Below are 16,700 nucleotides of genomic sequence, written 5' to 3'. Positions count from 1 at the left end.
ATTGGTCTTAACCTGTGCTAAATATAAATTCTCTTTACTAATTTTTTCATAACTATGCAAAGCAAAAATCAATTCCAATTCCAGTGAAAACTGATGCTTTTATTATTCTCCAACATTATTTTAAAAACTCGCATTATTTAAAAATAAACTATTCTGAAGATGCCCTGTTTTCTTTTGATTTAGCCAGCTGACATTACAATTGTGAAATCAATGAAGAATCCCCCATCTGGTGTGAAATTAGTTTTGGCTGCTATTTGTGTCATGAAGGATATAAAACCAGAAAAAATTTCAGATTCTTCAGGAACTGGAGGCAAGGTAATAACTAAACACAGATTTAAATCCTATTCATGAATGTATGGATTATTTTATGGTAGCTATTACCAAACATCAACAGTACCCAGTCCAGGGAAGAAACATCATTTTCCTGAATAACTATGGGAAACATTTTCTGTATGTATCCCAGGTAAAGCTAAGACAGGAAAATATCACAAAAATGTGGTTCCAGTTGCTTCCATCTCCTTTTCTGTTTATGTAGCATTCCCCACTTAATGGGCTGACATTGAATGAACACTGAGATACCTGAGCTTTTCCAGCCAAGACTCTTAAGAATGTGGTATATAACGTATAAGTGTTTTTTCTGAGCATTCAAAAAATTCTGTTGAGTTGAGCAATATAGTAAAGTTGTTAAAAATATGTGCTCTGGAGCCAGTGTGTCTGCATTCAGAAATCCTGGCCCCATAAGCACTGAGACCTTGGGTAAGATGCATGGCCTCTGTGGAACTCTCACAGTACCTGTCTCACAAAGTTACTGTGAGGATTCGATTAGTTAATACATATAAAGCTGTTACATATAAAGCCTTACAAACAAATGTTCACAAATGTTAGCTGCAATTATTATAATTTTTACTCAAGGCTATATCCCTTATAAAGAGAGAGAAAGCATCCTTCCTGAACTAAATTTATAGACTTCTTTTTCTTCCAATTTTTATAATGCCTAGGTTTGAATCCCTGAATTGGAGAATTGGGATTTTTTTTGTGGGGGTGGAGGTGGGGGGGTAAAATTGGGGTGGGCATTCTATCCTTTGTTCAAATAATAAGGTAAATAGGCTTCTACCTTATGGAGTTATTCTCTTTTAACACACACACAAACTCCTATGAGGCCCCTGAAATTAGGAAAAAGAATGTTCAGCTAGTTATTTAACATCTTTTACTAGTATAAGTACAATACGCTTATTCTTATAGCTGGCAGAGCAATGAGTAATCTTCGTCTTTCTTCTTTTATTTCCCTTGGGGAGCCGAGGTAGGTGAGGGGGTCTGTAAAAAAAAGGTTTGCTATCTGTCTTAGTCCATTTAGGCCACTATAACTTTACCATAGACTGGAGGGCTTATAAATAACAAATTTATTTCTCACAGTTCTGAAGCTGGGAAGCCCAAGATTAAGGACTCCATACATACAGTGTCTGATGACGGTCTGCTTCCTGGTTTATAGTTAGCCATCTTTTTTATTTTTAATTGAACTATAGTTGATGTACAATATGATACTCATTTCAGGTGTGCAACATAATGATTCAACAGTAATCTACATTATTAAATGCTCACCCCAAAAAGTGTGCTTACCATCTGTCAACATATAAACATATTGCAGTATTATTGACTGACTATATTCCCTATGCTGTACTTTCATCCCTGTGACTAAATTATAGTTTGGATTTTATGCCTCTTTATCCCCTTCACTTATTTTACCCAGCCCCTCCACCATCCATGACCACCACCAGTCATGCAGTTCCAGTTTGTCTCTGAGTTTATTTCTGTTTTGTTCGTTTGTTTTTTAGATTCTACATATAAGTGGTATTCATTTTTCTCTGACTTTTTCACTCATTGTAATACCCTCTTGTTGTATCCATGTTGTTGCAAGTGCTAAGATTTTGTTTGTATGGCTAAGTAATATTCCACTGTGTATATGTACCACATCTTCTTTATCCATTCATCTGTTGATGGATGCTTCGGTTGCTTCCATCTTGGCTATTGTGAATAATGCAGCAATAAACATAGGAGTGCATATTTCTTTTCAAATCAGTGTTTTTTTTGGGGGGGGTTAATTCCCAGAAGTTGAATTACTAGGTAGTATAGTATTTCTATTTACAGTTTTTTGAGAAACCTCCATACTGCTTTTGGTAATGGATGAACCAATTTGCAATCACACCAGCAGTATACAAGGGTTCCCTTTTCTCTACATCCTTGTCCACATTTGCTTTTTCTTGACTTTTGGATAGTAGCCATTCTGACTGGTATGAGGTGATATCTCATTATGGTTTTGATTTATATTTTCCTGATGATTAGTTTTATTGAGCATCTTTTCATTTTTGTTGCTATCAGTATGTCTTCAATAGAAAAATGTCTATTTAGGTCCTCTGCCCATTTTCAAATTGGGTTATTTATCTTTTTTGCTATCAAGTAATATGAGTGCTTTATGTATGTTGGACATTAGCCCCTTACTCAATATATCATTTACAATATATTCTCCCATACAGGCTACCTTTTCATTTTGTTGATGTTTTCCTTTGCCCTGCAGAAGCTTTTTAGTTTGATGTAGTCCCACTTGTTTATTTTTGCTCTGTTTCCCTTGCTTGGAGAAATGTATCCAGAAGTAGCTTCAAGCCTTACATTTAGGTCTTTAATTCATTTTGAGTTTATTTTTGTGTATGGTGTAAGACAGTGATCCATTTTCATTCTTTTGCATATAGCTGACCAGTTTTCCCAACACCATTTATTGGAGACTGTCTTTTCCCCGATGGGAAATGCCTCCTTTGTCATAGATTAAATGATCATATAAGTGTGGGTTTATTTTTGAACTCTCTTCTAGTCCATTGATCTTTGTATCCATTCTTGTTCCAGTACCATACTGTTTTGATCATTGTAGCTTTGTAGTATAGATTCAAATCAGGGAGAGTGATACAGGGAACTTTGGTCTTTCTCAAGATTGCTTTGACTATTTGAGGTCTTTTGTGGTTTCATATAAATTTTAGGATTGTTTGTTCTAGTTCTGTGAAAAATGCCATTGGTATTTTGATAGGGACTGCATTGAGTCTGTAGGTTGCTTTCAGTAGTGTGGCCATTATGACAATATTAATTCTTTCTGTCTGAGCATGGAATAGCTTTCCTTTTATTTGTGTAGTCTTCAGTTTCTTTCATCAGTGACTTATAGTTTTCAGAGTACAGATATTTCCCTTGGTTAAATTTATTCCTAGGTATTTTATTCTTTTAGATGCAATAATAAATGGGATTGTCTTCTTAATTTCTCTTTCTGCTAGTTTGTTATTAGTATATAAAAATGCAGCAGATGTCTGTATGTTGATTTTGTATCCTGTGACTTTACTGAATTCCTTTGGTAAGTTCTAATAGATTTTTGGTGGAGTCTTTAGGGTTTTCTATATGTAGTATCATGTCATCTATAAATAGTCACAGTTTTCCCCAATTTGGATGCCTTTTATTTCTTTTTCTTGCTTTATTGCTATGACTAAGACTTTCAGTGCTGTGTTGAATAAAAGTGGTAAGAGTGGGCATCCTTGTCTTGTTCTTGACCTTAGAGGAAAAGCTTTCACCTTTTCAATGTTGAGTATGATGTTAGCTGTAGGTTTGTCTTCTATGGCCCTTATTATGTTAAGGTCATAATGTCCTCAATAGAAAAATGTCTTCAATACATTATTCCCTCTATAGCCACTTTGTTGAGGGTTCTTATCATGAATGGATGTTGGATTTTATCAAATCCTTTTTCAGCATCTATTGAGATAACTGTATGGTTTTCATCTTTCCTTTTTTTTAATGTGGTATATCACATTGAATGATTTGTGGGTATTGAACAATCCTTACATCTCTAATAAAAACCGCTTGGTCATGGCGAATCATCTTTTTGGTGTATTTTTTAATTCAGTTTGCTAATATTTTGTTGAGGATTTTTGCATCTATGTTCATTGGGAATATTGGTCAGTAATTTTTTTTTTGTAGTGTTTTGGTTTTAGTATTAGGGTGATACCTTGTAGAATGAGTTTGGAAGTATTCCTCTTTTATTTTTGGAGATACTTCAAGAAGGATAGGTATCAGCTCTTCTTTAAATGTTTGGTAGAATTCATGCATGAAGCCATCTATTACTGAACTTCTGTTTGTTTGGAGTTTTTTCCATACTGCTTCAGTATCTGTTACTAGTCTGTTCAGATTTTCTATTTCTTCTTGGGCCAGTTTTGGAAGATTACATGTTTTTGGGAATTTATGCATTTCTTCTAGACTGTCCAGTTTATCAGCATATAATTTTTCATAGAATTCTCTTAAAATCCTTTGAATTTCTGTGGTGTCAGTTGTAACTTTTATTTTTGATTTTGAGTCCTCTCTTTTTTTCTTGATAAGTCTGACTAAGATTTGTCAATTTTATCTGTTCAAAAATCCACCTCTTAGTTTCATTGATTTTTTTCTTTGTCTTTTTAGTCTCTATTTTACTTATTTCTCCCCTCATTTTTATTATGTCCTTTCTTCTCCTAACTTTGGGTTTTGTTTGTTGTTCTTTTTCTAGTTCCTTTAGTTGTAAGGTTAGATTGTTTGAGATTGTTCTTGTTTCTTGAGGTAGGTCTGTATTGCTACCAACTTCCCTTTCAGGACTGCTTTTGCTATATCCCACAGATTTTGAACCATTATGTTTCTGTTTTCATTTGTTTTTATGTATTATTTCCTCTTTGATTTGTTCATTGATCCATTGATTACTTAGTATAATGTTGTTTAGCCTCCACATGTTTGTGTTTTTCCCAGTTTTCTTCTTGTAATTGATTTCTGTTTTTTCTGTTACTGTTTTTCTGATCACTGTTATGGTTAGAAAAGGTGCTTGATACAATTTCAATCCTCTTAAGTTTATTGAGACTTGGTTTGTGACCTAATATGTAATCTATCCTGGAGAGCATTCCACATGCACCTGAGAAAAATGTGTATTCTGCTGATTTTGGATGGACTGTTCTGTATATATCTGTTAATTCCATACGGTTTAATGGGTCACTCAATTCCACTGTTTCCTTATTGACCTTCTGTCTGGATGATCTATCCATTGATGTAAGTGGGGTGTTACAGTCCCCAGCTATTATTGTATTACTGTCAATTTCTCCCTTAAGGTCTGTTCGAATTTATTTTAAATATTTAGGTGCACTTATGTTAGGCGCATGGATTTTCATGATTGTTTTACCCTCTTGGGCTGATCCCTTTACCATTATGTAATGCCCTTCTTTATCTCTAGTTACTTGTTTTGAAGTCTGTTTTACTGGATATAAATATTTCTACTACTCCTTTCTTTTCACTTCTATTAGCATAGAATATCTTTTTCCATCCCTTCACTTTCAGTTTATGTGTGTCTTTAGGTGAAGTGAGTCTCTTGTAGGCAAAGTATAGATAGGTCTTGCTTCTTTAACCATCCAGCCACCCTGTCTTTTGATTGGAACATTTAGTCCATTTATATTTAAAGTAATTATTGATAGGTATGTCCTTACTGCCATTTTGTTCCTTGTTTTCTGGTTGTTTTTTCTTCTCTGTACCTTTCTCTTTTCTTGCCCTATTGTGATTTGATTAATTTTTTCAGTGTTATGCTTGGATTCCTTTCTCTTTACTTTTTGTGTATTATAATTGGCCTTTTTTTTGCTGTGTTTTCACATGGCAGAGTTGAGAGGGAGTCACTGAGGTCTCATTTTTGTAAGGGCAGTAATCCTATTCATGACCTAATCACCTCCCAAAGACCCCACCTCCAAATATTATCAATTGGGGGTTAAGTTTCAACATACGAATTTTGAGGGGAATACAGATTTTCAGTCTATAGCATTACATTTCTGGTTTGAGTCAAGAATAAAGGAAAATCTTGAAATAATAATATTTTCTTAGATGAAATTGTCAAGCTGTTTATGCTAGTTGCTTTCTTAAGTTTTATAAAGGAAAATCACATTGCCCTTTCAGTGTTTACTTTTTTATAACAAATTGAATATGTAAGTTCATGTTTTAAATATTTGATATGTTTAACACATTATCAGGGAGAGGAGTCTTTATTTCAAAGGAAATAAATGATATTTCAAAAGTATATAGTTTCTGGATAATACAGCTTAAACTTCAAGAAGAAAACATTTATATCAAGCTTTTTTAATTGTACATTTAATAAGTTTCCATAAATTTTACTTGCAGATATTAGATTACTGGGGACCTAGCAAAAAACTTTTGGGAGATATGAATTTCTTAAGAGATCTGCGAGAATATGACAAGGACAACATTCCAGTGAGTTTCATTGGATTTTTTCTATAAATGCAACTTTGCCAAGATATGTAAGATCTTTAACATTATGCAGTATTTTACTAAATATAAGATAGCCCACTTGTAGGATTAAAATAATAAAGGAGTAGTATTTATTTATGACTATATTATGAGTTATCATAATGTACAAAACCACTCCTCTTTCAGACCATTGAACTCATTTAATAAATTACTATTTTAATTTATTATTGACATGAAAGAGTTCTAACTTCTTATAATAATTTATTAATAAATTTGGTACACAAATCTATGTGAAACAAAAATGTATAATGAAGTCTTTTCCACCTGAATTTGTATTTACTAATGTTTAATTGTTCTTTTCCCTTATTTCCATATATATTCCAAACCCAAAAAAGTCTTTTAAATTTTTTAGAAGAAGCATCTTGCCTCATTATATGTAATAAGGTTACATATTTTGCTCACAGATATGACTTGTGTTTCTGCTACAGTTACACTTATTTTAAAATTATCTCAATGTACTGACTTTGGTTTTTAAAGACAACATACCTTGTTATATAATTTTTTTTACTGTGCATGCGTGATTACTTTTTCATCTTATGATTGTATGATGTATGTTGAAATCTTAAGATCTGAATCTTTGTTGTATAGGTGAGTGTTATGCAGAAGATTCGTAGTGAATATTTAACAAACCCCGAATTTGACCCACCCAAGGTTGCTAAAGCTTCTTCCGCAGCTGAGGGCCTGTGTAAATGGATCATGGCTATGGAAGTGTATGACAGAGTTGCTAAGGTATTTGGAGGGTCAGCGCCTTCATTTTCTGTTGAAATATACTCCCAGAAATGGAAACCTATGCCATACATTTACCAGTTAAGAACTTTCCAAAAGCGCTGCCAGAAAGAATCTGTCCTGAGCAGCAGAAGCCTCAGTCACTGATCGCGCACCCAGCCAGGGAGGGACCCCTCGAGTGTGACGTACCTAGTCGGGCTGCTATGCAGGGTAGTGTGGGAGCATGGCATGGTTGGAATCTTCCAGACTGACCTATAACTGTACGGACCTGGGGCCAAAGAGAATCAGAGTTTGATGAGATGAAAAAGAGAAGCGAAGCAAGTCCAAAACGTCAAGGGCAGAGTTTCAGGTTTAAAAATTGATTAGAAGGAGCAGCTGCAAGAAGATCCGGTAGCTGCCCTGAGGCAATGGCACGCGCCGATAAGGAGCCTTCACCGGAGTACCCGCTGGGGCCCCATTCCTGGAAAAGCAGAGGGTGATTAAGAGCCTTTGGTGAATCTGGCTAGCAAAAACCAGGGAAACACTGGCCTTGTCCTCTGTACCTTTCAGAATTCTCCTAAGGGAAGCAGGAAATAGAAATAAAAAGGCAGCTAAAAATACATGGTAGCATGTGTTTAGAATAACCTCAGCATAGTAAAAATGTAACAAATGGGAAGATATTCCTAATAAGGTACATGTGCCTGTAGAGAGGTAGGGACTTTGTTAGTGTCAGGGGAGTAAACCTGTGTACCTCTGTTAGAGAAAGTTCATTTTACTTGGGATGTCCTTCCATGAAACATCTTGTCCCTCCACAGCAGTCTCATAGCAGGTCTGCAAGCTCTCAACCTAGCTCATTTCCACATGTCCCACAAGGCATGTACTATCTTCTGGATCCTTTCTGTAAGGCAGAGAAGCCAAGACATTCGTGTTCCTTCCTGACTTCCCACTCTGCACCCCCACGCTGCCCTTTTCATTGGGATGCAGCTGCCCCATGCTAGGGGTGGGCTGAAAGGAGGATGCAGCAAGGTCTTCTCAGAGGTCAGAAGTACAAAGTGGAGCCTCCTTTGTATTTAATCCATTCCCCCATTAGGACTCAGCCCAAAGGAGAGAGAGTAGGACACGGGTGTCTCCTACGTTGCCTCCCTCTTCCCTCTTTGCCTTCAGACTCATCCATGGCAGTGCACAGGAAGACTGGTCCCCCTCATTCAGACTGGCTTGGACTCCCTTTGGTCATTTTCTAAATCCTACAGTGGCTTATAGTACACTCCGTGATCAAAGAGCTTCTGGTCTCCATTCTTGATGTACTAAAGAGTATGATAAGAATTTTAGAAAATCCCTTTCTCAACAAAGTGTAGCTTTTTAAGATTTGTTGAGGAAAATTCAATTTGGATAGTGAAACTTCACTTTAAGCTTTCTTTCTCTTTGTATTTCTGTTGTCACAGTTTTAATAAGGCAAGGCAAAATATGTGCCTCAGCTGACTGGGAAGAAAATCACAGACTTGGAAATGGAAAAACAAAAACAAAACAAAACCCACATTCATTTATTTTGAACATTTATAATTCCTGTTACATGTTTTTCTCTGTTTTTGGCAATAGTCGAACGGCAACTTACTGTTTTGAGACATTTTGCTATATACTGTGCCATTTTTAGTAAATATTGGTACATTTTTGTTAGTTCAGAATAATTATTTAATAGTTGACAGTTTGCTAGTCCAGAGTGATTTATATATTTTATTATATATTACATAAATATGGTTTACTTTGTACACAGAAATCTGTAAGATTTAAGGTAAAATGTTTACTCTGTGTAATTTAATAAGTAATAAATATAGTTACAATAATAAACATTTTTAATCCATGATATCTGTAAAGGATTGTATAGATGTGCGTGTACATAGTGCACATTACAGCTGTATAGTATATATTGTTCCTGCACAGGTAGTGGCTCCAAAGAAAGTCCGCTTAACAGAAGCTCAGAGATCCTTAGCTGAGACAATGGAGCTTTTGAATCAAAAGAGAGCAGAATTGGCAGGAGTAGAACATCACTTGGAGAATTTACGAAGAACATTTACCGAGAAAACTGAGGAAAAGGCTCGCTTAGAAGACCAGGTGGAACTCTGTGCTAAGAAACTTGAAAGAGCCTCGAAACTCATTGGAGGGCTAGGTGGAGAAAAATCAAGGTCAGATTTCTATTCATTTTAACAATATTTAAGAAAGTCAGGCTTGAATATATGACTTTCTTTAGGTATTTGTCATGATGACTGATTTTAAAATAGCTGTTTGAGAATGTGTGACATTTTACAAGGCAGCAAGCCAGTCTTCAAACAGAACACCATTGTGAAAGGTGGTGTTTGCCACTTGCTTTCAAATGTTAAAAAAAAAAAAAGCGAGTCATAATTTTTAATCTAAATGGTAGGTGGGTGATCATTGTATAATTCTTTCCAATTTTATATATGTTCAAAATTTTTGATAATAAAATGGTTGTGGGGGAACAGTGGAAGGAAATATAGGTCATTTTGTTGAAATTTATTTCGAAGAAGCTACAACTGGCTTGATCTTCATCTAGCTTTATTCTTTTACTCCAGCTTTATCTAGTTATTTGTATTCTAATCTATTTGTACTGGCCAGCAAGGTATGTCATTTATTAGTTATATTTGTTGGATGAATAGGTGGTAATATTCCTTTGACAATACTTTGTACTGCAGATTAGTTGGTTTAGGAGTGTACTTTTATATTGTAAAGGTTTCATTAGATGGAAAAAATATCAACCTTAGCAATAGTATGTCAGCTTCTCTACAAGTTAAATGTAACTTCTGATAATGAATTGCAAGTATTCTTATGTTTTACAGACTAACAATAAATACTGAAACAAATAACAGGGTCACTAGCCCAAGTCATCCTGGAGAATATTATTAGACAAAAATGTGGGTGTTTTGCTTTTGCTTATTCTGAAGAGACAAGTCCTAAAAGAAATGCCAAATATTCTAATAACAACAGGTGAACTGTCACTCAAAAACTATAGCAACATATTAAAGCAGGTTAGAACTAGAAGGGATCTGAGCTCCTCATTTATAGATCAGCAATTGCCCAACATTTCATGGCTTTTTGTTACAGAGTTTGGGCTGGCAGCCCCTGGCCCTTCCAGTTACTGTCTTCCCCCTCTCTATGGTGATTATCTTTTGCCTTTGGTGATCACAGATGGTCTCAAGCTGCAGATGACCTTCAGATAGTATATGAAAATTTGACTGGCGATGTCTTAGTATCAGCAGGAGTGATTGCCTACCTTGGGGCTTTTACGTCTGGCTTTCGGCAAAAGTGTACAGAAGATTGGAGCAGGTTGTGCAAGGTAGTGGTCTCATGTTTCATAAGTTTCTTTTTAAAACATCCAAAGTATGTTTGGGGTATTTTGGGGGAATGATGGTAATAAGGACAGAGAAGGAAAGAAAGAACTGAAAATGCGGAGTCTTTCTTTTATGCTTCTTGTTTGATCAGTAATACTTTCACAGTCCAACTTCCAATTCAGTTTTTTTCTGTTCCTTAGGGTTATTAAGTAGTATCTAATGACTACTCAATATTTTACTTTTAAAATATTTCAACCAACAAAATGAAAGAAAACACCAGGTATTTGTTTATTTCTTACAGGAGAAAAAAATCCCATGTTCAGAGGAATTCTCACTGAGCAAGACCCTGGGTGACCCAGTAAAAATCAGAGCTTGGAATATTGCTGGGTTACCAACAGATGCATTCTCTATAGACAATGGAGTGATTGTTAATAACTCCAGGCGTTGGTAAGGAATACAAAGTATTTGTTTTTCAATTATTTTATTTGAAAACTTTTAAACAGAGAAAAGTTGGAAGGATTTTAGAGTGGGCATCCACATAACTACCACGTCCTAGATCTTGCAAATTAACATTTTATTATTCTTGCTGCTTTATTGCATATTTATTTATCCACCCCTCTCTCCATCCATTAACTCATCCTTTTTATGTATTTCAGCTTAAGTTGCAGATATGGATATGCTTCCCCCAAAATATTTGAAAATACAGATCATTAACTAAAACTCAGTATTTATTTTTTTTCCTTTTGAGGTAAAATTTACTATAATATACACATTACTTAAGTATACCATTAAATGAATTCCATCAAAAGTATACATGTGTGCAACCTGAGCATCTATCAAGACACACCCAAGAATTCTCTTACGCCCCTTCCCAAAAATTTCCGTCCTCACCCACCATACAAAATTGTTATTCTGAATATTTTTCAGCACAGGTTAGTTTTGCCTGTTCTAGAACTTCATATAAATAGAATCATTCTGTATATACTCTCTTGTTGGAAGGCTTCCTCTGCACCACAAAAATGTTCCTATTTTTCATTGCTGAGGAGTATTCCATTGTATGAATATATCACTATTTATGTGTTTTTCTGTTGGTAGACACCTGGGCTGTTTCTAATTTTTGGCTATTCACTGTATTTCTATCCATTTTCAAGATACTGTAAGATCACTTACCTTTTCCAGTTGCTATCATTGGTAGTGTGATAACTGTATCAACTTTGCAAATGGTTTTTAATGGCTCTCCTTTTATTTATATCACTTGGAAAAACTTGGAAAATTACTCTCCTATAAATGGCTATTTAGTCATGTGGTCATCAAATTTTAAAAGTCTTTTCATGGGACCATATCTCAAACATATTCTGAGAGATACTATTGAGCATTTATATTCATGAAGTACTGTTGTAAGTGCCCTATATCCACACAAACTCCTGAGTTAGATATTTTTACAGATGAGGAAATTGAGACCCAGAGTGATTTTTAATTTGAAATTTAGTAAGGTAAATGAGCTAATAAATGGTGGAGTCAGAATTTGAACCCAGGTAATTTAACTTCTAAATCCTTATTCTTAATTACTATGTTAAGTGAAATGTGGAATGAAACATCACATTCACTACCTTTAAGACTCTAATGGGAATTAGACTTTGCTTTTGGAATATGAGATACATTAAAGAGCAAAGGAAATCTTACATTCTGAAACCTTGAGTTATTGTTTATATTCTTTGGAAACCATACTATATAGGTGCTTCAAGTCTCCTTTATATTGATAACATTGTTTTAATAAAATAAGGATGTATGTAACCATATTTTAAATGTTTATCCTCTCAGCATTTTGAGAGTGAACGTCCTTAAGTTGAAACTTCTAGATGGTTAGTAAAATTTATTGTAATCTGAGAGCCAATATTTATTCCAAAAAAATGTGTTCCCCCGTAGAGCAGGGCAAGTTCTATTTAATAGAATATTATAACCTGACTCTTTATTAATTCTGTTCTGGAACTCTTTTCCATTCATTTGGTGGGCATTCAGGTTTTTTAAATTACAGTTCAGAAAATACTATTGGGTTATCTCTAAGTCTTAATTGAAATTCAAGGAAACCAGAGGTTTCACGGTTGCTGGTAAATTGAGAAAACCAGTGTGTCATTTTCTGGCAAAAAGCTGACTCTTCTGGTAAACTAATAGTCCAGTGAAGTTAACCTTTCTACCTGTAATTTTTGGACTAGCTGGTCAACAGGGCCGAGTCTACATCCTTAGAGCCAGAATTCACTTCTTGCCTCTAGGGCCCAGTGTGGTCATCTATGGATATCGTCCTTCTGGACACCAACATAAGTGGACACAGAGGCTTTGTCTCCTCTTTGAACCTCCTGACAGCAAAACCTTTTATGTAGCTGATGTTCACTCTTTGGGGTGCTCACTTCAGACTATGTTAAGTATACGTCAGAGAAAAGTTGGGCCATCAGGCCTCTGGAAGGTGAAACGTCATGTCTCTGTCCGTCACTTGCCTCATTAGTCTGTGTCTGATGATACGCTGACTCGATTCCTCTGTCGCACATGCCTGTTCACTACGGAAGCCTCAGTTCCTAAATTCACAAGACACATCAGTTGAATAATATAGATTAACCAGAACCATCAAGTCCAACTTCAAATTCCTGTGAGAGAAAATCTGATTGGCCTATCTCGGGACAAGGAAGTCACCTTCGGTCTGGACACCTATGGCTGGGGGCCAAGCTGTTATGGTAAATATGTGGGTATTGGAGGTCAGGAATGTAGTTCTCAGAAAAAGCCCTAAGTTGGGAAACAGTGTACTTTTTGCAATTAGGACCCTGGTGCTAACTTCTTTTTGCATCTTTTGATGTGATGAAAGGCAATGATCTAATTTTATTTGTTTCATGGTCACCACTTATCCCAGCACTGTTTTGAGTTATCCCTCACTGATTCATAATGCTATCTTTGCCCCTTCAGACTTTCTTTTAGTGAGGACTTGTGAATTGGTCTAAAAATAGCTTTTTCTTCTCACTTAAAAAAAATTTTAACTCAGGCTTCTTGAGCTATGATTTATATACAGTAAAATTCACCCCCTTTAAGTGTAGTTCTATGAATTTTGACTAAGGCCTATGGTCATATGAACCCTAGCAGAATCAAGACGTAGAAAATTTTCAATTATTCTCAAATAGTTTCAAAAGGAGTTACATAACCTTTTCCCATTTTTAAAAATTGAGATATGATTGACATAATTCTCTTCACTTGTAATCAGTATATTTAGATCATCTATACTCAGTGGAATTACTGATACACTTATGTTTAGATTTACCATTTTCCTAGTTCTTTTCTGTTCATCTCATTTGTTCTTTGTTCTTTTTCCACCTGGCTTTGGATTAATTGAACATTTTTATGATTCCATTTTATCTCTATTATCAGTTTATCGGTTATATACTCCTAATTTTCAGTGTACGCTCTAGAGTTTACAATATACACCTTTCATTTATCACTGAGCCCTTTCAAATAATAATGTACGAGTGCACATATGGCATGGGAATCAGCATTATACTGCCAATATTGCTTTCCTTTTGTGCTGTTGTGTATTTTACTTTTTTGTATGTGACAAATCTTGATACATTGTTATTATTTTTGATTTACACAGTAATTTATCTGTTAGGCTGATTAAAGATACAAATGTCTTTTGTATTTACCTTCATTTTTTCCCCCTGTTTTTGGACCTCTTCATTTCTTTGTGTTCCTGTCCGGTTTCTTTGTGTTTCTTGGGTTACTGTGTGGTTTCATATTTCTTCTGCCTGAAGCATATTTTTTAACACTTCCTGTGTACAGGTCAGTTAGTAATTAATTCACTCAGCCTTTTCTTCTTTATTTCCATCTTCATTTTGAATAATTTTTGCTGGATTTAGAATTCTGCATTGGTAGTTTTTTTGGGCTTGGAGGGTTTCTTCTTATTTTCTTTTCAATATATTCCTGCATTGCTTCTGGCTTGAATTTCTGATAAGAGGTCTGCTCTGCAACTTATGTGGTCCCTCTTTATGTAATGTGCCTTTTTTCCTCTGACAGCCTTCACATTTTTCTCTACCATTAGTTTTCAGTAGTTTGACTGTGAGGTGTCTAGGCGTGTGTGTGTGTGTGTGTCTGTGTCTGTGTGTGTCTGTGTCTGTGTGTCCATGTGTTTTCATCTTGGTATTTTTCCTGATCGAGGTTCTCTGAGCCTCTTGGATCTATTCGTTTCCTTCCACTTCTCTTTTGGGATTACTTGTGTTTATTAGTCTTTTTGATACTACCCAGCGGTACTGGATGCTCTGTTCTGCTTTTGACCACTTATTCTTCTTTTTGAGTTTCTAGGGAATTTCTTATAACTTCCAAGTTAATAACTATATTAACCGATTCCTTTGTTGTGTTGAGTCTACACACAGCTCATGAAAGGAATTCTTTAGGTTCGACATCATATTTTGTAGTTCAAGTATCTCAACTTAACTCTTTCTTACAGTTTCTTCTCCCTGCCGAAGATCATCTCTTCAGATATGGTGTCCTCCTTTTCTGCTAGCTCTTTTACATTTCAATCACTGTTATTTTTTAAGTTCTTATCTAATATTTCCAACATTTGTGCCTGAGTCTATGTCTTTATTTCCTGAGAATGTTCTGGGGTTTTCCCTTGCTTATTTAAGTATCTCACAATATTTGACTGAATGCCAGATCGCCTGGGTCTAACAATAGGGACCGAGCTAGGTGATGCTGGCTCCAGGATGCCTCTCCTTCTGTCACTCCGTTGGTGCAGGGCTTGAGTCGGTGTAACCGTGAGTTGAAGTGGGTTTGTGTTTTGTTGTTGCTGTGGTAAATTCAGGAGACCCAAGGCTTAATCTAGCTGTGGGTCTACACTTAGAATGAGGGCTAAGTCTTGGAGTGTTTTTCTCAGTGTTAATTTTACCTTCAGCTTTCAACTGTTCCTGAATGCCCATGACACAGAAAATGGGATCTCCTTCTACATTTTTGCCTCCCCTGGAAGCAGACTGCTCGAAGCTCTGTGTCACATTACCTGGGACAGAGCTGGAGTTCTCCATTATTCTGATTCTTAGTCTTAGGAAGGGCCTGTGCACGTGGGCCTTTGCAGCAGGACTTTTCCGCCTTTCTGACCCTCTTTCCTGTGACAGCTAGATTCTACCTCCCACTGCAGTTGGACTTGAACAGGAGTTTCTCTCCTAGAGTAAGAGGTCTCTTGGAAAAGGTTGGTTACAATATAATGTTTTAGCCGAAGGCATTGTCCTGCCTTTCCTCAGCAGAGGTTGAGTTTTCCTTTTGCTCTTGCCTCAGCCACAATTTGTGTTTTGCCCTTAATTCTAACAGGATTCCCAGTGTATTGTTGGCCCAACACATGCTGAATTCCCAGCTTTCATTTCTTGGGTCACGTAGATAGTGTGAACTTGCATTCTAAGTCCACATAAAATACAGACCCATGGTTATAGACTCTCAGGGGAGAGGACGATTAAAGATGGCAGTGTGAGAGGTGAGACAGAAACCTCCTCCCAAAACCACATATAATATGAAAATATAGCAAATACGTCTAATCCTGAAAGAGCAACAGGAAAGAAGGCTGTGGCAGACTGCCTACACCTGGGGAAAACAGCAGACCTCAAGGGAAAGGGTAAAGTGCCAAAGCCGTGAGCTGGAGGGACCCAAGCCCTTGCCTGCACCCCAGCTCACTGGAGGGAGGAAGAGAAATGGAGCAGGGAGGGGTGAAGGCCTAGGACTGCTGAACACCCAGCCCTGGAGATCTGTTCTGGGAGCACAAACCTACCTTACATGGTGGTTTGGAGATTAGTGGGGTTGGAAAGCCAAGACAGGCAGAATACCTGGAGAGACTGAGATTCCAGCTGCTTGTGGAAAACAGGAATCCACATCCGGCTGCTCTGGGACAAAAGAAAGGCGGGCTTAACAGCAAGAGGGCTGCTAAGGTGGCAAAGATTGCACAGAGCTTGCTGCTCAGGAGAAAGGACAGGTGGACAAAATTGTCTGGGCATGCTCTGCCCAGAAGGTTGGGAACTTTCAGGAGCTTCAGGCACTCCATCCCCCTGGCTGGCAATGCAGCTCAAAGCGCCCCCCCCCCCTCACTGCAATACGCAGCCTGCTGTGCCTTCCTCCCAGCTGTCACCAGCTCACAAACCGGCTGCCCCCACCATTGCACCAGGCCAGCCAGAGGGCAGCCCTGCCTATGGCAGCTACAAGTGCAAAGCATAGAGGCTACTCCCTGTGTGCTCGGCCCACTTGCCCTGGCAGTGGAGACAGGCAATGCAGCCAGGAAGCAGAAAGAACTCTTCC

The 16,700-nt window shown here is 36.8% G+C and overlaps 1 protein-coding gene across 5 annotated transcripts in view; it reads left to right on the top strand.

Moving 5' to 3' along the window:
* DNAH12 (dynein axonemal heavy chain 12) overlaps positions 1-16,700 on the top strand; it is a 150,242-nt gene that overhangs the window by 99,046 nt on the left and 34,496 nt on the right. For 4 of the 5 annotated variants that reach the window (XM_037019334.2, XM_037019335.2, XM_037019336.2 and 1 more), the window contains 6 exons: positions 184-315; positions 6,202-6,291; positions 6,937-7,077; positions 8,992-9,233; positions 10,252-10,399; positions 10,696-10,841. In XM_037019334.2, the coding sequence (XP_036875229.2) occupies positions 184-315; positions 6,202-6,291; positions 6,937-7,077; positions 8,992-9,233; positions 10,252-10,399; positions 10,696-10,841 (899 nt within the window). The remainder of the gene's footprint in view (positions 1-183; positions 316-6,201; positions 6,292-6,936; positions 7,078-8,991; positions 9,234-10,251; positions 10,400-10,695; positions 10,842-16,700) is intronic. The other variant, XM_037019337.2, reaches the window with a different exon arrangement.

This window comes from Manis javanica, chromosome 3 (genome assembly GCF_040802235.1).
Source record: "Manis javanica isolate MJ-LG chromosome 3, MJ_LKY, whole genome shotgun sequence".
In the NCBI taxonomy this organism is placed as follows: domain Eukaryota; kingdom Metazoa; phylum Chordata; class Mammalia; order Pholidota; family Manidae; genus Manis; species Manis javanica.
The sequence above is the reverse complement of the archived record's forward strand: the minus strand, read 5'-3'. Positions and strand labels throughout refer to the sequence as shown.